The sequence below is a fragment of the Lathamus discolor genome, chromosome 7, assembly GCF_037157495.1.
Source record: "Lathamus discolor isolate bLatDis1 chromosome 7, bLatDis1.hap1, whole genome shotgun sequence".
Lineage (NCBI taxonomy): Eukaryota > Metazoa > Chordata > Aves > Psittaciformes > Psittacidae > Lathamus > Lathamus discolor.
In genome coordinates this window covers 3,948,470-3,968,569 of record NC_088890.1, presented here as the reverse complement: position 1 = coordinate 3,968,569, position 20,100 = coordinate 3,948,470, and the positions used below count along the sequence as shown (strand labels likewise).

Here is a 20,100-nt window from a genome sequence, read left to right as displayed (position 1 = left end):
TCTATCCCGGAAGTGCCAGCCGTGGCCCCGCCCCCGCCCCAGCGCCACGACATGGAGTCAGCGGTGAGGGGCTGGGGGGGTGGCGGGAGGGCAGGGGTGCGTGACGTCACTGCGCGGGACCCCGCGCGGCCCCAGTGCCCCCCGGCCCAGCTCCCGGTGCTCCGGTGGCGCTGCCCCGGGACCCGCCCGCGGTGCCCGCAGCCTCCGGTGTCCCGGTTGCAGCCCGGCTCTGCCCCCGGGGCTGCCCGGCGCCGCAGTCGCTGCCCCTCCACCCTCGCACACCCCCGTGCCCTACAAGGTGCCCGCAGTGCCGTCCCGATCCCGCCGCGTAGCCCAGCCGGCGCCCCAGGACCTTCCCCGTGCACCCTCCTGCCCCCTGCGCCCCACCATCCCCTGGTCCTCGCCGCCCTGCACCGTGTCCCCCAGCCGCCCTGTCACGCCCCACAGATGGCCCTGATCACGGAGGAGGTGGTGGAGCTGTACCGGGAGCTGAGCGGGCACCCGGGGCTCAGCACCGCCAGCCTCGGCCCTGATGTCACCACCCAGTACGGGGGCAAGTACTGCAGCCTCAGCACCGGTACGGGGATGGGGTGGGGGTGCGGGGGGTCCCTGTCTGCCTGGCGGGGCTGCGGCCGGTGAGCTCACCCCACTTCTCGCAGAGTGGTTGCAGCGGGACCTGGCGCGGGCGGAGAACATCAGGTTCTGCCGCCAGTACCTCATCTTCCACGACGGGGCCTCCATCGTCTACTCGGGACCCACCGGCACCTGCTCCGAGATCAAGGGCGAGTGAGTCTCGCCCCGTCCTCCTTCGCTGGCGTCCCCTCGGGGTGCTGGTGGCGGGGGGCTGATGGGCACCCACACACCCACAGGCTGCTGAGCCAGGTGTCCCCCAGCGGGGCCCTGAAGGCTGTTCTGCGCAAGGTCTCCAACAAGGAGAAGAAGGAGAAGCAGTTCCTGGAGGTGCGAGGGGGATCGGAGCGGGGCTGGGTACTCGGTGGGCTTGGGGATGGATCCTCGCTGAAGCCAGGGGCTGCTCCATGTCTCTGCCCCCAGGTCTGGGATCAGAACCACAAGGTGAAGAGCATCGACCTGACGACGCTGGACAAGCACGGCAGCGTCTATGATGATGGTGAGGGTCTGGGGGATGTGGAGTCTGGGGGGACGGGGTGACTGGTGCCTGACCCACCTCTGCAGATGAGTTTGGCTGCCTGGCCTGGTCACACTCGGAAACCCACCTGCTCTACGTGGCGGAGAAGAAGCGTCCCAAGGCTGAGTCCTTCTTCCAGAGAAAAGATCTGCATGTCTCGGATGAGGACATGGAGCAGCCGAAGAAGGAGGATGAACCTCTCAAGGTGGGGTCCCCGCACTCTGAGGCAGACTGTGACGGGTGGGATGACGATGGGGCTGATGGGGCTGTGTGCAGGGTGAGCAGTTCGTGTACCACGAGGACTGGGGGGAAACACTGAGCACCCGCAGCGTGCCCGTCCTCTGCGTCCTGGACATCGAAGGCAGCAGCATCTCAGTGCTGGAGGGCATCCCAGATCACCTCTCCCCTGGCCAGGTCAGGGTGGGGAATGCGCACAAAGGGAGGCTTGGGGGGCCATTGGCAGGGCAAGCTGCTCATTCTCCTCTCCCCACAGGCTTTCTGGTGTCCAGATGATACCGGCGTGGTGTTTGTGGGCTGGTGGCACGAGCCCTTCCGCCTGGGGCTGCGGCACTGCACCAACCGCCGGTGAGTCCCCACAGGGCACCCTGCCCCGCAGCCGGGCCCCCCGGGCCCATGGTGACACCCATCTCTGCCGGCAGGTCAGCACTATTCTACGTGGACCTGACGGGCGGGAGTTGCGGTGAGCAGTGCGTACCCCAATTCTGCAGGTGCCCCGGCTCCGAGCAGCCCCTCACCGTGTCCTCATGCCCGTGCAGAGCTGCTCTCCGAGGACACCAAGGCTGTGTGGTCCCCGCGGCTCAGCCCTGACCACTGCCGCATCGTCTACCTGGAAAACGATGCCATGGGCCCGCACCAGCAGTGCAGCCGGCTCCGCATGGTGAGCGGCACCCGGGGGACACCGGTGGGGTGCCTGTGCTGCAGTGGGGGCTGGCAGCAGGGCGGTGTGACCCCCTTCTAAGGCTCTAGTGGGGGCAACACTCGCCCTGTGCTGTGCCTCCTGCAGTACGACTGGTACACCGAAGAGACCAGCACAGTGCTGGAGGTGGTGCCGCGGCAAGTGTGGGGTGAGTGCAGCCCTGAGGGTGTTTAGGGGAGCCACAGAACGGTGCTGAGCACCACCACTCTCATTGCAGGTGCTTTCCCGGGTATCTACAGTGTGCTGCCAGGGCTGTGCTGGGCAGCCGACAGCCGCAGGATCGTGCTGGATACGGTCCAGCGCAGTCAGCAGGTGAGGGCTGCCATGCTGGGATGGCACTGCAGGGCACAGGGGAGCTGAGACACGTCAGGGCTCTGTTGGACTCTGCCCTCGTGCCCCTAGGACTTGTTCGTGGTGGACACAGTGACGGGCACCACAACCTCACTGACTGCTGGTAAGTGGCGGGCCAGCAGGGCCATGCCAGTGCTGGGGCAGGGTAGGTGGTCACGTCTGCAGGTGTGATCCCCTCTCCTCCCCAGATGCCCCCCAGGGATGCTGGTCTGTGCTCACCATTGACCGGAACATCTTGGTGGCCAGCTTCTCCACCCCTAGCTGCCCCCCAGCACTGGTAAGGTGATGTCCCCCTCCCTCCTCAATGCCCACCAGCCCCTCAGCACTGACGCTCACCTTGTCCCATGCAGAAAGTGGCCATGCTGCCCAAGGCTGGCCAGGAGGCGCAGGTACGGTGGGTCTGCCTGCAGGACGCATCCCCTGTGCCCAATATCAGCTGGGGCATCCGCACCTTGCAGCCCCCGCCGGAGCAGGAGAACCCCCAGTATGGTGAGTACCGTGGGGCCAGGCTGGGCTTCACCACCCACGCCGAACCCTGACGCCCCTCACCCTGCCTCCACAGCGGGCTTGGACTTCGATGCCATTTTGCTGCGCCCAAGCGAGGGCCCTGCTGCTCAGAAACCGCCCCTGGTTGTGATGCCCCATGGTAAGAGCTTGCCCCTGCCTGGCTCTGCCTCCTGCCCTGGCCACACAGTGCCACCCCCACCTTTGCCTTTGCCTTTTGCAGGGGGTCCCCACTCCGTCTTCACGGCTGGGTGGATGCTGTACCCGGCGGCACTGTGCCGCATGGGCTTTGCTGTGCTACTGGGTGAGTGACACAAGGGCTCTGGGGCACTGCTGGGTGTCACAGCGCCCATGGTGTGCCCAGGACAGGGGGAGAAAAGGCTCTGATGCTGCCCCATTCCCCCCCCAGTGAATTACCGTGGCTCACTGGGCTTTGGCCAGGACAGCGTGGCCTCGCTGCCGGGCAACGTGGGCACGCAGGACGTACGTGATGTGCAGGTAAGGCCCTGACAATGGAGTCCTGCAGCACCCTGAGCTCGCAGGGTGCCCCGAGGAGGGGAAGCAGAGCTTCCTGCCTCACGGGTATCCCCCGCGGTGGCAGCTCTGTGTGGAGCGGGTGCTGCAGGAGGAGCCGCTGGATGCCAGCCGGGTGGCACTGGTGGGTGGCTCACATGGAGGCTTCCTGGCGTGCCACCTCCTCGGCCAGTTCCCCGACACCTACCACGCCTGCGTGGTCCGCAACCCCGTGGTGAACATTGCCTCCATGGTGGGCACCACCGACATCCCTGACTGGTGAGTGCCAACACCCTCACCTCCCTGCACCCCAGCCCTGCATGCGTCCCCATCCCTCTTACCCACAGGTGCCTGACGGAGACGGGGCTGCCCTATGCGCCCGATGCGCTCCCAGACCCAGCCCAGTGGACAGAGATGCTGCACAAGTCCCCCATGCGCTATGTGAACCAGGTACGTCACCATCCCTGTCCCCATCCCCGGCAGCAGAGCCGGTGCTGAGGCTGTGCCGCTCCCACAGGTCCGTGCCCCCGTGCTGCTGCTGCTTGGGGAGGACGACCGGCGTGTGCCCCCCAAGCAGGGGCTGGAGTATTACCGTGCCCTCAAGGCCCGGGGTGTCCCCACACGGTGAGTGGGGTGCAGGGTGCCTGGGCAGTGGGGTGCGGGCACAGCACTAACCCCCCTCTCCCCTGCAGGCTGCTCTGGTACCCAGGGAACAGCCACGCATTGGCGGGCATCGAGGCCGAAGCTGACGGCTTCATGAACATAGCGCTGTGGCTGTCCAAGCACCTTCGGTGCTAACAGCCACCACCACGTCAGCCCCCTCACCCCCAATAAACGGTGTAGCTCAGCAGCCCCGTGCCTGTGATGGTGGTGGTGGTGTTACCTCTGTTTCCAGTGCCCTGGGCGCTCAGAGCCACGGGGCCTGTGTCCCGGGCCGGTCAGTGGTGTGCCACAGCGCAGGGTGAACCCTGCCCGGCTGCCCGGGCACGGCTGGCACCTGCCAGGCCCCTCGCTGCAGGCTGTTGCGCACACCCTGGCAGCCTGCCCCGGCCGAGCGGCCGGCACCAGCGGCACAGCACGGCCCCATGGCCTCCGGGACCCAGCAGGGCACAGAGGTGGGCAAAGGGAGCTCAGGAGGGGCTGCACGGGAGGGCACAGCCCCGATTCGGGGGGTGGGCATGGGCAGAGGGGTGAGCTCTGCCCCTTCCCCGGCCAGGCTGCCCGCAGCCCCACCGCCTGCTACCGGGACCTCAGCCAGTTCCCCGCTGTCACGGGCGCCGCGCTCGGGGCCGCCGCAGGGGCACAGAGCTTCCAGCTCTACACCGGTGAGTCACGGGCCCGGTGCCCTGGTGCTGTGGGCCGGTGGGCCTGGCGCGGTGCGGTGGGTGCTGACGGTCCCGTCCCGCAGAGTGCAGTCGCCCTGACCTGCCCCGCCGCCGGCTCCTGCGGTTCAGCCGCCACTACAGCCTGCACCGCACAGGCAATGGTGGCCTCACCGTCAGCCGGGCAGCGCTCAGCGCCGAGATCAACAACCAGTACGGCACATGCAGGCTGCGGGATGGGGCAGTGGGGCTGGTGCTGTGGCGTGGCCTGTGCCCACTGCAGCATCCTTCCCTCCCACCCTCAGGCTCCTGAGCCGGGACTCACCCACCGGGCAGCACCGCGCCGTGCTCAGCCGCTGCCCGCGGCAGGGCCATGAGCTGCTAGAGGTAATGGGGTTGCCCCAGTCACAGCAGCTTCAGGCTCAATGGGGTGGCTACAGGGCCAGCGCGGGGCAGTGGGTGCTGTGGTTCTGGTGTGCTGGTGCTGACCCACATCCCCTCAGGTGTGGGGCAGCAGTGGGCGCAGCCACAGCGTGGACCTCACGGCGCTGGGGAAGCACGGGGAGGTCTACACGGAGGGTAGGGCCCCTTCCCCACAGCCCTGCCCACAGCACAGGCGAGGGTGGCATGGCCAGTGGCCTCTGCCTGCCTGGTACCCGGCTGTGCCTGTGCCAGGCTGGTCTTTGGCACCCTCTTACTGTGCCAGGGCCCTTTGCCTGCCTGGCCTGGTCCCACTCGGAGACACGGCTGCTCTATGTGGCTGAGAAAAGCCGACCCAAACAACGGGCACCCTGCGCCTGGGACGTGCCGGGAGCAGCCAGGCCGGCGGAGGAGGTGGAGGATGAGGAGGTGGGTGCTGTGTACCCCATGGGTACACTGTGTCCCCCGTAGGCATGCCATGTACCCGATGAGAATGCCATGCACCTTGTGAGCACACCGTGCATGCTGTGAGCATGGCGCATGCCCCGGTAGCACTCTGTGAACCCCATGAACGTGCCATGCACCTCGTAAGAGTGCTGCGCACAGCATGAGCATGCCATGCACCCCATGACCATGGTATGCACCTTGTGAGTGTGCCATGCACACTGTGAGCATCCCCATGTCTCGTCAGCATCACACGTACCCTATGAGCATGCTATGCACCCCACAAGCATGCCAGGCTGAGCTCCATGACTGGGGCTGCTAGCTGTGGGACTGGTGGGTCTTTGCCACAGGACAAGGAGCAGTTCGTGTACCACGAGGACTGGGGGGAGGCACTGAGCACCCGCAGCGTGCCCGTCCTCTGCACCCTGGACCTGGAGAGCAGCAGCCTCTCGGTGCTGGAGGGCGTCCCAGAGCACCTCTCCCCTGGCCAGGTTAGGACGGGGCGCAGGGAGAGCCCTGGGGAGCCAGGCTGGGGCTGTGGGACAAGCCTGGCTGTCACACAGGCCCTGTGGTCCCCGGGTGACCGTGGCGTGGTGTTCGTGGGCTGGTGGCACGAGCCCTTCCGCCTGGGGCTGAGCGCCTGCTCTAACAGGAGGTGGGTCCCTCCACACACCCAGCGCCAGGCTGGGATGCCCAAGCCGCACTGGCACAGTGGGGCTCAGCAGGGTCATGGGGCTCCATCCTGACACACACCTCCCCTTCAGGTCAGCGATTTTCCACTTGGACCTGAGCAGCAGGAGCTGCGGTGAGCACCGGGGCCGCAGGGGGGTCCCTGTGTCCCTGAGGTGCTGACCCCCTGTCTCACACAGAGCTGCTGTCAGCCGAGCACGGAGCTGCCTTCTCCCCACGGCTGAGCCCCGACGGCCAGCGCCTGCTCTACCTGGAGGGTGGTGTGGGGGGACCGCATCGGCAGTGCCTGTGCCTGCGCATGGTGAGCATGGCGGTGCAGTACCCAGCCTGGGCATCACAGCCCCTCACAGTGCCCCCATGCCTCGGTTTCGCTGGTGGGGGACTGTCCATAAGAAGGACTTGGGGCTGTTGAAGCCACGAGGATGATCAGGGGACTGGAGCACCTCCTGTATGGAGACAGGCTGAGGAAGTTGGGGCTGTTCAGCCTGGAGAAGAGAAGGCTGCGTGGGGACCTCATAGCAGCCTTCCAGTACCTGAAGGGGGCCTATAGGGATGCTGGGGAGGGACTCTTCATCAGGGACTGTAGTGACAGGACAAGGGGTAACGGGTTCAAACTGAAACAGGGGAAGTTTAGATTGGATATAAGGAAGAAGTTCTTTACTGTTAGGGTGGTGAGGCACTGGAATGGGTTGCCCAAGGAAGCTGTGAATGCTCCATCCCTGGCAGTGTTCAAGGCCAGGTTGGACAGAGCCTTGGGTGGGATGATTTAGTGTGACTTGTCCCTGCCCATGGCAGGGGGGTTGGAACTGGATGACCCTCAGGTCCTTTCCAACCCGAACTATTCTATGATTCTACCCCTGACTGCTGGCTCCCTGCAGCTCACCTGGCAGACCAGGCAGACAGTGATGGTGCTTGACGTGACGCAGGAGCCCACAGAGGGTGAGTGTTACACGGTGGGCAGGGCTGTGTGAGCCCCCCCCCACACCAGGTGGCCATGCCTGTGCTCACTATCCCTCTGCCCTGCTTGCAGCCTTCGCAGGGCTGTTCACAGAGGCGCTGCCACTGCGGTGCTGGGCGGCCGACAGCCAGCGAGCCGTGCTGGGCACCCCGCAGCGCAGCCGCACCGTGAGCCCCAGGGACTGCGGGGACGGGGATGCGGTCCCTGCGCCCAGCAGTGATGCAGCTGCCTGTGCTCTGCCCCTCGTAGGACCTGCTGCTGGTGGACACGGAGGCAGCCACCGTCACCAACCTGACAGCAGGTACGTGGCGTTGGTTGCCCACAGTGCCCAGGTGAGCGTCTGCAAGCACTAACGTGATCTCTGTCCGTAGGGTCGCCCGAAGGGTGCTGGGAGCTGCTCACCCTCCAGTGGGACCTGCTGGTAGCTACATGCTCAGCACCACACCACCCCCCTAGCCTGGTGAGCAGACCCCTGGCACCGCATGATGTGGCACGGCAAAGTGCATTGGGGCTCTGTACAGTGTGGCATAGCATGGCATGGCACAGCCAAGCCTGGCCAGGCATAGCACAGCTCAGCGTAGTATTACACAGCACAGCATGGCATGGAATGGCACAGCACAGGAAGATCCTGAATGGCATTGCACGATACAGCATGGCATGGCATAGCCAGATCCAGTATAGCATAGCACTGCAAAGCCTTGGCATGGCATGGCCCAGGTTTGCATGGCATAGTCAAACACAGTGTGGTGAAGCACAGCCAGCTACAGCATGGCATTGCAGAGCACAGTGTGGCGAGGAATAGCAAAGCTTGACATTGCGTGCCAGAGCCAGGTAGAGCACGGCACAGCCGAGGGCAGCACGGCATGGCTCGGAGCTGTGTGACTAGGCATGGCATAGCGCATCTGTGCATGGCACAGGGCAGCACCAGAGCACTGGGCCTGCAGCGGGGGCTGTTACAGCTGCCCCAGTGCCGGTGCCACCCACTGTGGTTTCCCAGGTAGTGGCGGTGCTGCCACCGGCGGGCCAGGAGCTGCCCCTCCGCTGGGTGCCGGTGGAGGACACCCCGATAGTGCCCGGTGTCACCTGGAAGACCCTGATGGTCCGGCCCCCCTGCAGTGGGCAGGGCCCAGCTGTGCACAGTGAGTGCCCGGGGGTCCCTGATGTACCTGGGTGCTGCCTGGGTGCCAGGGATCCCCGGGATGGGGGGGACCAGGGTAGGGGTCCTGGGGTGGGGGGTTCTGAGCGGGACCCTGTCCCAGGCACCCAGGCTTTCGAGGCCCTGCTGCTGAGCCCACCAGACAGCATGGCACCGCACCCCCTCGTCGTGTGCCCCCACGGTGAGTGAGGGGGCAGCGGGGACACCCTGGTGGTGTTGGTGGCACCTGGGTGACATCCCCACTGGCCCCAGGTGGCCCCCATGCCGTCTTCGATGCCCGCTGGCGCCCAGGCATGGCCGCGCTGTGCTGGCTGGGCTTTGCCGTGCTCCTGGGTGAGTGCTGGGGAGTCTGGGGATGTGGCCACGGCACTTCCCTGGAGACACCGCACCCATGGTCCCCATCTCCCCAGTGAACTACCGTGGCTCCCTGGGCTTCGGCCAGGCCAGCATCAGCTCCCTGCTGTCCCGAGTGGGTGAACAGGATGTGGCAGACACCCAGGTGAGGGGCGCTGGCATGGAGGGGTGGAGGGTGCTGATGGGGGGATGCTGCTGGTGGGGTCTGCTGGGAGGATGCTGATAGTGAGTTTGGCTGGGGGGATGCTGTTGGTGGGTGCCCATGGGTGCAGCTGGCAGTGGAGCAGGCGCTGCACAGTGAGCCCCTGGACCCGCACCGCCTGGCCCTGCTGGCTGGTTCTCACGGAGCCTTCATCGCCCTCCACCTCCTCACCCGTGAGCCCAAGCGCTACCGAGCCTGTGCCCTGCGCAGCCCTGTTTCCAACCTGCCTGCGCTGCTTGGGACCTCCGACATCCCCGACTGGTGAGTGTCACTCCCTGTGCCGTGCTGTGCCACCCCCGGTCCCCACAGCACCCACCTCACTAGCACACTGTGCCACAGGCGCTACACCTCCCTGGGGCTGCCCTACTCCTTCGAGCGGGTACCACATGCCGAGGAGGTGGCCACCATGCTGCTGCGCTCGCCCATTGCGCAGGCGGCGCGGGTAAGGCAGGGCAGGATGGGTGTGGAGGGCAGGGCACAGGGTGCCAGGCACCCACCGCTGTGTGTGCTGCAGGTGCAGACCCCGGTGCTGCTGTGTGTGGGTGCCCGGGACCGGCGCGTCAGCCCCACGCAGGCACTGGAGCTCTACCGGGTGCTGCGGGCCAGGGGGGTGCCCGTGCGGTGAGTGGGGAGTAGGGGGATGGAGCAGGGAGGGAGCCCTGGGGTGCTGGCTGAGCATCCCCCTCTATTCCATTCCATCCCGCCCTGCAGGCTGCTGTGGTACCCGCAGGGTGGCCATGCACTAGCCGGAGTGGAGATGGAGGCTGATGTCTTCAAGAACTGCGCCCAGTGGCTCCTTCAGCACGTGGGGTTGCCCTGACGGGACAGGACAGGGCAGCACAGTCCCCAGCACCCATGGTGGCCCTGCCTCTGTGCCAGCCCCAAGGATGACCACTGGTCCTGGGGACCATGCCATGACCAGAGAAGGATGAAGCAAGTGTAGCTGGAGGCAGGATGGGATGCAAGCTGGGGTTTGGTCTTAAATAAACATGACAGACCCTATGCAGTGCTAACAGCTGTGGCCACGGCTGTGCCTTTATTGCGTGGTGGCGGCTGTGCCAGGCTGGGCCGAGCCGGCTCAGCCCATCTTCATCACCTTGTAGATCCAGTCAACGTAGAGCGACACACGGATGAAGAGGGCGGGCTGGTCAGTGCGGGCGCAGACACGGGATGGGGTGATCACCCCCTCTAGCACCCAGCAGTCGGCGGTGAGGCAAGCCAGTGGCCCCCCATAATCTCCCTGTGGCACCCAGACAGCAGCGTCACCCCGGTGCCAGCACCCTGGACTCCCCGAGGCAGCACTCCCGGCCCAGCTCACCTCGCAGGCCCCCACGCCGGCACGCAGCGGGGCTGTGCAGAGCTCGCTGTCCTTCACGCGTCCGCGCAGTGCCGCATTGCACTCACCATGGGCCAACACCGGCAGCCACGCCACGTTCAGCACACCACCATCCGCCGTGCCTGTGGGCAGGGAAGGCACCAGTGGGGGATGCCATGGCAGTGGGGACAGCACGGGCAGGGGGGTGCCATGGCACAGGGGTGGCACTGGCAGGAAGGTACCATGGCAGGGGCACACGACATAGAAGGTCATGTGTTTGCAGGAGTGCCCTCACAGGGAGTACCACGGGCAGGGGCTGCTGTTGATGGAGAACGGAGTGGGCAGGAGGGTACTGTGGACAGGGATGATGCGGTGGGCAGGGGGCTGGCATGGGCAGGGGGCTGGCATAGGCAGGAAAATGCCACAGAAGGGAGATGCTTTAAGGGGGGGGATGTCATCCACTTTGGGATGCTGTCGGCAGGGGATGCCATTGCAGGGGAATAGCATAGGCAGGGGACGTGTTGGGCAGGGGATGCTGTTTCAGGGGCTGCCCATGGCAGGTACCTCTGGTCTCCCCCCAGCCGGCAATCTCGCAGACGGTGCCCGCGGGCACGATATAGCGCTCAGGTGGGAGGCAGATCAGGGCCACGCGCCTGTTCAGAGTCGCTGGACTGCAATGAGAGGAATAGTGGGATGTGGTGCCAGCCCGGCCAGCCTTGGGGTACCAGAGGGACTGGGGCAGCTCACCTCGCCAGCTTCAGCATCACCAGCTGGGACTCGGAGGGGCCGCAGATGATCCGTGTGATGGGGATGGTCTGCAGGTCTGGGTCCCCAGGGCTGGGGTCCTTGAAGAGCGTCCCCAGGTGCACCTCGTAGCCCGTGAGGTCGGCATCACTGCAGGATGGGGATGTGAGGACATGGGGGGGACCCATCACCCCACACCCCAGCCTCAGCCTTACCAGGAGGAGAAGCACTGTCGTGTGCTGATCACCCACTGCTCCTTCACCAAGGCTCCCCCACAGAAGTGCACACCGGCCCTGTGGGGACAGGGGTCAGCTCAGGGAGGACACTGGCTGCGTGGCAGGGAGCTGGGGAGCCACTCACCGGTTGCGGATGCTGACAGTCCAAGGCGAGTTGCCAGGCTGGCCACCAACGATGCGCCCTTTCAGCTGCAGCCTCTCATCCCGCTGGCCACACTCCTTGAACGCCACTGCGTCTGTGGGCACAGTGGGTGTCAGATGGGGCCATGCCACCAGCACTTGCCCCATGGCAGTCACCCAGCATCTGTGGGCCCCAACCTGCATTCTCCAGGACAGAGGGCACTGTGCTGCCAGCTGTGGAGAGAAAGCACAGGGTGGCACTACAGCAGGGTCCAGCCATCCTGGCGGCACCAAAACCACCCTAGGGGGTGGCCAGGGACACCCTTAGCTCTGCAGGGGTGCGGATAGGGGCTCACAGCAGGGTTTGATGGCACAATAGTCAAAAGGGGTGCGGGGGTCCATGGTGTAGCACCAGGGGCCATGGCTGTCATTATCGGGGTTGCGGCAGTAGTTCTCCTCCAGGTGTGCTTCAGGGTGGGTGAGAGGTGAGATCCTGCCATGAACAAGTCACTGTCACCATCACCATCCTGTTCTCCGTATACCCATCCTCATCCCCATCCCCACCCCTGTGTCCATCCCTGTCCCCACGCACTGACCCCAGTGTGCTCCCTCGCATACTCACTGGGGCACGTGGGGTGTCTGGGCAGCCCACGGCTGGCAGGTGATGCCTTTTCGTGTCTTGCTGACGTGACCGCGGTAGTGCTCGCCATGGCCATGGTAGCACTCTGCAGACAGGCAGGGAGGGCTGGCACCCACAGCAGGCACCCCACGGATGGGTGCCTGGGGTTGGCTCACCTTGGGCGCCCAGCTCGTCAGGGCAGCGGCGGATGTGGAAGCAGAAGGCGATGCGGACAGTGGAGCGGGCAGTGAAGCACCATGGAGCCTCTGAGCCATCAGGGTTGCGGCAGTAGTTCTCTTGCAGGTCCCTGATGGAGGGGCTGCATGGGTGCCCCCCAACCGCACACCCAGGGGTGCTGGTCACAGCCACCCTCCCCAGGTGCATCCCCCCAGCCCCCTTACTTGCAGGGGTATTTCTCGGGTGTGAAGTGGTGCCGGTGGGGCACCTGCGTGTCCCAGCGCTGGCAGGGGATCCCTGACACGGTGATGTTCACCCGTCCCCGGTAGCCTTCGCCTTTGCCCCTGAAGCAGCTGGTGGTGACGTTGAGGGGCCGTGGGCGTTTCTCTGCTTGCATGGCCGGAGAGGAGCAGAGCGGCAGGGTTAGGGTGGCACCGGGAGCCCCAGTCCCAGCCGCACGGTGACACCGGCAGGGACGTACTGCACAGGCGGATGCGGCAGTACTCGCGCTCCCGCTCGGGGTCGATGGTGTAGCACCAGGGCCGTTCCGAGCTGTCGGGGTTGCGGCAGTAGTTGTCGTCCAGCCCCTTGTCAGGGTACCTTGTGCAGAGACAGGGAGCAGCGGTTGAGGGTGGTCCCAGAGCCCCAGCACATGGCACAGCTGGGGCTGCATGCTGCCCAGTGCTGCGCACTGCCCAGAGCCGGTACTTGTGGGGATGGTAGGGGTGCTTGTGTGGGTGCTGCATGTCCCAGCGCTGGCACTCTGTCCCTGACTCGGTGTGGTCCACAGTGCCGCGGTAGTCCTCCCCGTTGCAGGTCATGCAGACAGCTGCCAACAGCCAGGGGGCACTCAGTGTGGGGGACAGAGGCCACAGGGAGCCCCTGGGATGCAGCACTCACCATCCTCACACTTCTTGATGCCACAACTCTGATGTCGGATGTTGGGGTCAACGGTGTAACACCACGGGCCCCGCTTGTCCCGGTCTGGATTGCGGCAGTAATTCTCCTCTAGACCATTGTGGGGTGACGGTAGGAACCTGCAGGCAGCAGAGGGGGTAGGAGGGCTGTAGGGAGCCCCTTCCCCTGGGGTGGGCACAGCCCAATGCTATGCTACCCTGGGAAGTGCCACTGCACCTACACGGTCCCCATTGCCCCCATGCGGTCCCTATTGCCACCATGCTGTCCCCAGCCCGTTCCCTATTGCCCCAAGCTGCCTGGGGCCACTGGTGGGTGCTGTGGAGCAGCTGGGGACATGGAGGCACCTGTGGTCATGGGGTGTTGTGGCTTGCCAGTGCTGGCAGCGCAGACCCTTCTCCGTCACGGCCCGTGTGCCGCGGTAACTGGAGCCATTGGCCACGATGCAGTCCCGCAGGAAGACTGGGGAAAGCAGAGCACAGGAGCAGTGAGGAGCCCTGTGCACGGTCTGTGGTGTCCGCATGCTCACCCATGGCACCAGCCCACCTTTCTTCTGGTACAGGTCATAGTGGATGTTTTTCTGCAGCTGGATGTGGGGCGAGTGCTGGGTCCAGGGCAGCAGCTGGCACAGCTGGCTCTGCCGGTCGTGGTGGAAAGCCCTGGGAGGCAGAGAGGGAGCCTGGCGTGGACCCGTAAGGGGCAGGACCAACGGGCACACACGTGGGCACCCAGCAAAGAGCACGGAGTGACCCCTGTGTCATGACCCAGTCCCGCTCACCGGCAGGCCAGGCTGGTGGCACAGCGCCGGGCACACTGCTCCTCAGAGCCCTGCTCTGGCGGCAGCAGCGGTGGGTCTGCAGGCACTGCCAGCAGCTCGGTGGCTCGCAGGCGCTGGAAGTCATTGAGGGGGGAACGGTGGCCTGCAGAGGGTGGCAAGAACTCGGAGAGACAGCGCGGACATACAGGCCCTGCCGAGCGCGGCATCCAGCCCCACCGAGCAGGAGATCTCTGTCCTGCGGAGCGTGGGGTCCTGCCTCTCAGGGCTCAGGACCACGGACCCACGGACCCACGTCCCACGGGGCAGGAGGGTCCCTGCACAGCACCTGCTGCAGGCCTCTAGTTCGTGCTGCCCCCCTTCACCGCAGGCCCGGGCAGTGGCCTGAAGGCTCCTATCCCGGCCCCACGTCCTGCCTAGGTCCCGCCCTGCCCCACGCCCTCGGCCACCACGGGAGCCCCACGGCGCCCGGCCCGGGTCCCTACCTGAGGCCAGGGCGGCGGCCAGGGCGAGCACCCGCAGCACGGGCTGCATGGCGGCGGCCCCGCGCTGCTGCGGCGCCGGGGCGGCCCCGAGCTAATATTTGCCCGCGGGAACGGGGCCAGGCGGCGCCGAGGTCAGCCCGCGGCGGCAACGCACGTGGGCCGCGGGGCGGGGCTTAAGGCCAGGGGGGCGTGGCACACGGGATGGAGGCGGGGTCTGCTGTGGGGGCGTGGCCTAAGGCACGGGAGAGGGACGGGGCCCGATATTGGGGCGGGGCTTGGAGCGACGCCAGAAGGGGCGGGTCTTGCGGAGGGCGGGGCTCCGCCGGAGACGGCTGCAGGGCGCGCGGGAAGGCGGGATCGCGCGAAGCCAGGTGGGGCGGGGCTCGAGGTGGGCGGGGCGTGCGCAGGCAGCGGTCACCGATTGGCCGCGGCGCTCTCGTGCCGCCGGTTGCTAAGCGCCGCGCGCTCCTCCCCTAGGTACGTGCCCGCGCGGGGTCGCGCTCGCTCCGCGCCGCCCGCTCGGTGCGTCGGGGCCGCTGGCGGCGGGAGGCGGCGGGGAGCGGCCTCCGGGGAGCGGCCTCCGGGGAGCGGCCTCCGCGCCCGGCCACGCACGGTGAGCGGTCCGCGGGAGCTGGGGTCGGGGCGCGGGTCTGGCCTACGCCCGGTGGCGGCACCTGCCGGGCCGCACTGCCCTTGGCCTACCGGGCCGGCTGGGTGCGGGGCCGGGAGCAGTGGCGCGGCGGGCCCGGGCCTCCCGGTGCGCGGGCAGCGGCTCGGCGCGGCCCGGCGCGCCCTCCGCGGCCTGCCGGGGCCCGGTGCGGGCGGCGGCCCGGGCGCCGCGCGGGGTCCGGTCCCGGCGCCGCTACCCTGTCGTTCCGCTCTTCCTTCCCTCCTTCTCCTCGCTGCTTTCCCGCCTCCCAGCCCCACCGGGGCCGCTGTTCGGGCGCCGTCCGGGACCCCCCGGGGCCTGGGTGGCCTCCGCGCCCGGGGGAGCCCGCCGGAGGCCGGCTCTGCCGGCGGGGGGGAGGCGGAGCGGGCCCGGGCCGGGGCACTGGGCGGCCGGGCCGGGTTGGACTGTGCCGGGCGAGGCGTGGGGCTCCGCTGCCGCCGCCGGTAGGGCGGTAGGAGCGGCTGGGGTGTGCTGCGGCTGGCGGCAGTCGGTCGGTCCCTGGACGCGCCGTGGTGCCGGAGCCCGTGTGTGCTCCTGCGCTCTGCCCCGCGGGTCTGCAGGAGCCCGCCCGGCGGCTCTTCCTGCTCACCGGGACCGGCCGGGCCCCGGTGAGTGCCCAGGAACCGATGGGTCTCGTTGTGTCTCTGGGCGCGCTCCCCATGCAGTGGTGCCGGGACTCTCGGCTCCGCGTCCGCACCGGCCGGACTTGCCGGGCGCTTTGCGGGGTCCCGCCGGCTCCCAGGGCTGACCTTCGGCTCTCGGCGAGGGCTGCTCCAGGCGCGACAGACCTACAGTCAAGCTTGGGAGGTGAGGGTGTGTACATGCGAGTAAAGAGTTCCGAGAGGTGTAAATGTGGGATGCTCCCCGAGGCCTCCCAGGCTCCTCAGAAGCAACAGGCTCTGAAGCAGCTTGCACGGATCTCCAGTGAGTTTAGCAAATTTTGTCCCAGGTTTGAAGTTCGAAAACCTCCCGTGTGCTTTTAGTGTGTCACTGGGTCTCTGCTGCCCAGGAGAGGGGGACATGAGAGGGCAGCAGGGTTTGCCCTTATTCCCTGAGGGCCTGGAGCTTTGGCTTCCCAGCTTGGGAAAATGGCACTTATGTTGTTCACCTGTATCGAAAATGAGATTAAAATCCTGTTTCTGTGTAAAAAGAGCAAGCATTTGCCTGTCTTCTCTCAGTCCCTCCAGGCAGGGTCTTCTTCCCACTGCCCGCTGCCATGACGTGATAGACCACTAGTGTATTTTGCTTTGGGAATACTGTTCTTCACAAAATTTGTTATTTAACTGTTTATGTGAAATGCTTTTTCTCCCATCTTTAGCTTTATAGATTTCATTCCTCACTTTAGGAGTTCCTAACCCGTAAATTTCTTCACAGAGTCTCTGCCACTGTAGTGAGCATCGTAGACCACTTATTCATTCTTGCCAGTGCTTGTCATTGCACTCTTCTATCCTAAATATAGGGTAGTGTGCCAATGAGAGAAGCTTGAGAGCAAGCTGAAGTGCTGGAAACACCACTGTTTACTCAGAGGAGTAATCAGCAAAGCCTGGCTGATTCCAGGTTGCGCTGTCTTCTTGCTGCAGGAGTTTGCTCTCAGTTCTTTGGGAGCTGGCACAAATTGTTGAATAATGAGAAAATGTTGACAGCACATGTTAGCTTAGAAATACCCATTTCTTTAAGGAATTGTGTAAACTGAGTAGTGAATTCTGCTTAATTATTGATTTTGGGCCTAGAGAGGTGGATATCAATAGAGGTGTTCTGCACCTTGCTGTGTACCTGTAGGTTTTGTATGAGATTTGTTAACCCTGACCACTTCTCTGCTTTTAGAAACGGCTGGTGCTCACTGCTAGCTCCAGCACTGCTTACCCACTTCTTTCTCATCTCCCACTGCCTGGTGTGCTGGGCTCGCTGCTACAAGAAGTGAAGGAGGATGCGTGACAGATAGAGCGAGACCTTTTGCCAGTTTCAGCCGCAAAGCACGTGGGTAGAATTGGCTCGAAGTTCTGACCATAACTTGTCTTCCACGGACGGCTGGTCTGGAGGAATTCTCACATTGTGTCTTGTCGGCAGAGCTGTGCTCTGGCAGTGAGGGGTAAGGTCTAAGGGAGTGCTGCTGTGTCCTGGCTGTGCGAGCACACCGGCTGGCAAGCCTGAGAGGTGCTTTGCACTAAAGAGCAGTGGCCCTGCTCAGCTCTTGATGGAGGAGAGGACCGTGTGGTTGCAGAAGCCAGGTCCTGTGGGAGTTTTAAAGCTTCAGTGCCCACGCAGAGGTGTGAGATGCAGCCTGTTGTCAGCCTGGCACAGAAGATGCGATGGTTCTGCCCTGGCAGGAGTGCTGTTTTTCAACAATAGGAATGGTGTCTCCTTGTCTTTTCCATGTCCCTTGGAGGGAGGGATAATGAGAGAAGTTGTGCCAGTGTGGGGAGGAAGTCCAACTGTTGGGAGTAAAACTGTCTTGTTTTGGCAGTGACAGCTATCTGTAAAGTTTTGTGGTGGGGATGATTTTGGATGGTTTATGCTTTTACTCCTGTTAGCTGAGGAATATTGCAGAGGATTTATTCTAGTAATGATTAATTTGAGTGAGGGGAAAATGCAGACTCTGAATTCTCCTTGGGCAAACAGGGGTCATGTAAATAAATGCCTCAGGCATTCTTTGTGGTGCTTGTGGACTGTCTACCAATTACTTCTGGTCTCTTGCTGAATCAGTGAGGGGCTGTCACTCCTTGAGCTCAGAGTACTTCAGCAGTGATTTGGGTGAAATACAAATAAACACAGTTGGATTAACCTAGTGTATCTGAGCTTTTGGTATGCTGAAAATGTTTGTTCTTAGGATGTTTGTGCAGTCTGGAGAGCTCTGTACCTTAAACCCGATTCGCAGAGGACTCTGACCATGCTTAAGCAGTGAAACATAAAAGATCAGCCTGAAGAACTTGTGCTTTTAGGACTCGTTCTGTGAGAGTAAGTTTGAGCAAACTACTAAGGTGCTGCTGGATGGGAAGTTAATACATTAACCTGTGTGAATATACTAGGTAGGTGCACTTTCTAATCCAGTGTCTTTTTCTGTGTGTGTGTGTGTATCCCTGCACTTATTCATTGGCTTAAACTGTTTATGGTTCAGCTCTTCTGGGATAAAGTGTTAGCTTGCCAGTGAGGAAGATGGTTGTATGTATTTGGTGTTACCATTTTCTTTGTCACTGCATTTTGTATGACCATCTGAGCTGATCTGCTGGTGGAGCACTGTCCAAAGGAGATGGCCCAAGTTCCCTGGCCAGGCAGGCTAGTTCCCTTCTTCTTGTGGGTGCCTGCTGGGCCTGTCAGCCGATGTCCCCAGGGACCAGCAGAAAGATCCTTGGCTGTTGTGTGTGTTGTGAACTGTTCTTGGTGTCTGATGAGGAGGAGAGGGGACAAGGCGAGTGGGGCACGCCTTTGGTAAGGGTATGGGGACGCAATGGGGGCCTCCCTCTTCTGTTGCCAGCGATCTACTTGGGTCAGCAAATGTGTCTTGGAAACATAGCCTGAACTAAAGCTGGAGCTTCTTGCCTGATGGTAGCTTTTGCCCGAGGGATTAGCTGGGGTGAAAGCAATGTAAGGCACCCTAGGAATGCACCCCGTTTTCCTGGATGCCATGTCCTGCTCAAGGTCACCTCAGACTGGCAGTGCTGGTTTTTGGGAGCCAGGCTTGATGTACACTAGGAAGTTCCCTGGAGTGTCTGCTGATAGCAGCCTCTCCTCTTCCACATCTAGGGTCCCATCCCTGGGCAGTGTGCTGGGATATGAGAGCCAGGGAGGGCTGCCGGGCTACCACAGCTCCTGACAGTGGGCCTTGGATATGTCTAACTGTGGAGAGCTCACAACAGCCCCCCAAAACCTTAACAGAAATGGTTTTCTGCCATGTGGCCCCATGGGCTATGTCACTGCCGGGCCATGTCAGTCCCAATGCTGATGCCACTGTGGCAGTCCTGGGGTGAGCCACAGAGGGTGACGTTGTGTGGGATGGCTGAGCTGGTGTATGGTTTGCTGCTCTCAGAGAGGAGAGGTCCAACCTCCAGACATGCAGTTGTGGTGTTTGCATTTGAGCTGATCTTTTTTCCTGGGTTAGCTTTCTGTGACTTACTAACCTGGATTGTCCATGGTAGGAGCCCCAACCAGAAGCAACTTGTCAGCACTCCAGCAGTGTAGGTGGAGAGGAAGCGAGGCCCGGTGTGGAGAAGAGGTAGAGGAGGAAGCAGTGATCATGGTCCCCATGCTGGAAAGTAGTGGGTTAGCTCAGGACAAGTGGTTGCCTCAGCCAGCCTCATGGTTTGATGCTCTTTAAAAGGGCCCTTTGCCCGCTTTCAGCTGTGCTTCCTCCCACATACCAGCTGTGGTGCTGGGCTGCTGCACTGGTCAACTGGCTTTGCTAACTTGGCATAATGCTGTTGGGTTTGTTCAGCTAGACCCATTCTTCACTGGCTTTGCGAAGTGGTCAGGAGGGGAGTTGAAGGCAGGGAACCGTTGTAGTGGCAAAGCCTTTTCTTGGAGTGGTGCTCCTAGCCGTAATGGATATCTGCTTTTTCAGGGTTGAGCTGTCCCCCAGGTTTCACTGTCCTGCGGGTGTTCTCTAGGTCTGTGGAGTAATTCTTGGTTGGATTCAAAGTACACTGTCTCTGGCAGACCTTCACATGCTGATAGGGCTTGGAAAGAGCGTAGAACTTATCCCAGCCCTGCAGGTGGACAGTGTTCAGTTTTGGCTTGGGTTTTTCTTTAGAAAAACAGCCTCCTAGCCTCACCTAACCTGTAAAGATATATTTGAATGAAAGTTTTTGCTGTTGAGGTCTGCTTTCTTCCCCTTTTCTTGTGTTCTGGTCTCACCACAGTACTCGGCTATGGCATTTGCTGTTATTGCAACCCTAAATAAGGGTACAGTGTGTATTTTATACTTCTGAGAAGGACTCGATTCATAGAGGGTTACATGGGCAGCTTCAGAAATATTTTGGATTCTGGCTCCTCTGAGCTTTCCAACAAACTGGCTTAGAAGCCTCTTCCTGCAATGCAAATGCTCCTTGGTAA

At 63.2% G+C, this 20,100-nt stretch overlaps 4 protein-coding genes across 10 annotated transcripts in view; 3 read left to right on the top strand and 1 right to left on the bottom strand.

The window, feature by feature from the left end:
- Positions 1–11: 11 nt before the first annotated feature.
- Positions 12–4,302, top strand: LOC136018507 (acylamino-acid-releasing enzyme-like). 2 transcript variants are annotated; one of them, XM_065687753.1, is made up of 22 exons: positions 12–63; positions 448–577; positions 660–786; positions 870–960; positions 1,054–1,129; positions 1,195–1,352; positions 1,424–1,561; positions 1,641–1,732; positions 1,807–1,847; positions 1,924–2,045; positions 2,172–2,232; positions 2,302–2,396; positions 2,487–2,538; positions 2,624–2,712; positions 2,786–2,924; positions 2,998–3,081; positions 3,163–3,243; positions 3,349–3,437; positions 3,541–3,731; positions 3,800–3,902; positions 3,970–4,076; positions 4,145–4,302. In XM_065687753.1, the coding sequence occupies exons 1-22, from the start codon at positions 52–54 to the stop codon at positions 4,248–4,250; spliced, it is 2,184 nt and encodes a 727-aa protein (XP_065543825.1). In that variant the 5' UTR covers positions 12–51; the 3' UTR covers positions 4,251–4,302. The 2 variants fall into 2 exon arrangements, with proteins under 2 accessions (XP_065543825.1, XP_065543826.1); XM_065687754.1 differs by lacking the exons at positions 3,970–4,076; positions 4,145–4,302 and having other exon boundaries at positions 3,813–3,900.
- Positions 4,303–4,441: 139 nt separating this feature from the next.
- Positions 4,442–10,011, top strand: APEH (acylaminoacyl-peptide hydrolase). The gene is made up of 22 exons (XM_065687755.1): positions 4,442–4,567; positions 4,669–4,777; positions 4,861–4,987; positions 5,080–5,161; positions 5,278–5,353; positions 5,481–5,623; positions 5,989–6,129; positions 6,202–6,293; positions 6,403–6,443; positions 6,508–6,629; positions 7,207–7,267; positions 7,359–7,453; positions 7,536–7,587; positions 7,658–7,746; positions 8,284–8,425; positions 8,546–8,623; positions 8,695–8,775; positions 8,853–8,941; positions 9,069–9,259; positions 9,338–9,440; positions 9,513–9,619; positions 9,710–10,011. Exons 1-22 carry the CDS (start codon positions 4,538–4,540, stop codon positions 9,816–9,818), a joined length of 2,160 nt encoding a protein of 719 aa, XP_065543827.1. The 5' UTR covers positions 4,442–4,537; the 3' UTR covers positions 9,819–10,011.
- MST1 (macrophage stimulating 1) lies at positions 10,001–14,530 on the bottom strand. 2 transcript variants are annotated; one of them, XM_065687756.1, is made up of 18 exons: positions 14,385–14,530; positions 13,903–14,044; positions 13,671–13,783; positions 13,472–13,586; positions 13,110–13,246; positions 12,918–13,038; positions 12,691–12,809; positions 12,434–12,599; positions 12,209–12,339; positions 12,036–12,138; positions 11,770–11,906; positions 11,612–11,647; positions 11,418–11,529; positions 11,273–11,350; positions 11,061–11,207; positions 10,878–10,984; positions 10,317–10,456; positions 10,001–10,238 (listed from the first exon to the last, which is right to left on the bottom strand). In XM_065687756.1, exons 1-18 carry the CDS (start codon positions 14,431–14,433, stop codon positions 10,077–10,079), a joined length of 2,115 nt encoding a protein of 704 aa, XP_065543828.1. In that variant the 5' UTR covers positions 14,434–14,530; the 3' UTR covers positions 10,001–10,076. The 2 variants fall into 2 exon arrangements, with proteins under 2 accessions (XP_065543828.1, XP_065543829.1); XM_065687757.1 differs by having other exon boundaries at positions 12,434–12,596.
- A 316-nt stretch (positions 14,531–14,846) lies between these two features.
- The window catches only part of DAG1 (dystroglycan 1), a 52,494-nt gene continuing 47,240 nt past the window's right edge, over positions 14,847–20,100 (top strand). For 4 of the 5 annotated variants that reach the window (XM_065687687.1, XM_065687689.1, XM_065687685.1 and 1 more), the window contains exon 1: positions 14,871–14,997. The gene's annotated coding sequence lies outside the window, so the exon portion shown is untranslated. The other variant, XM_065687693.1, reaches the window with a different exon arrangement.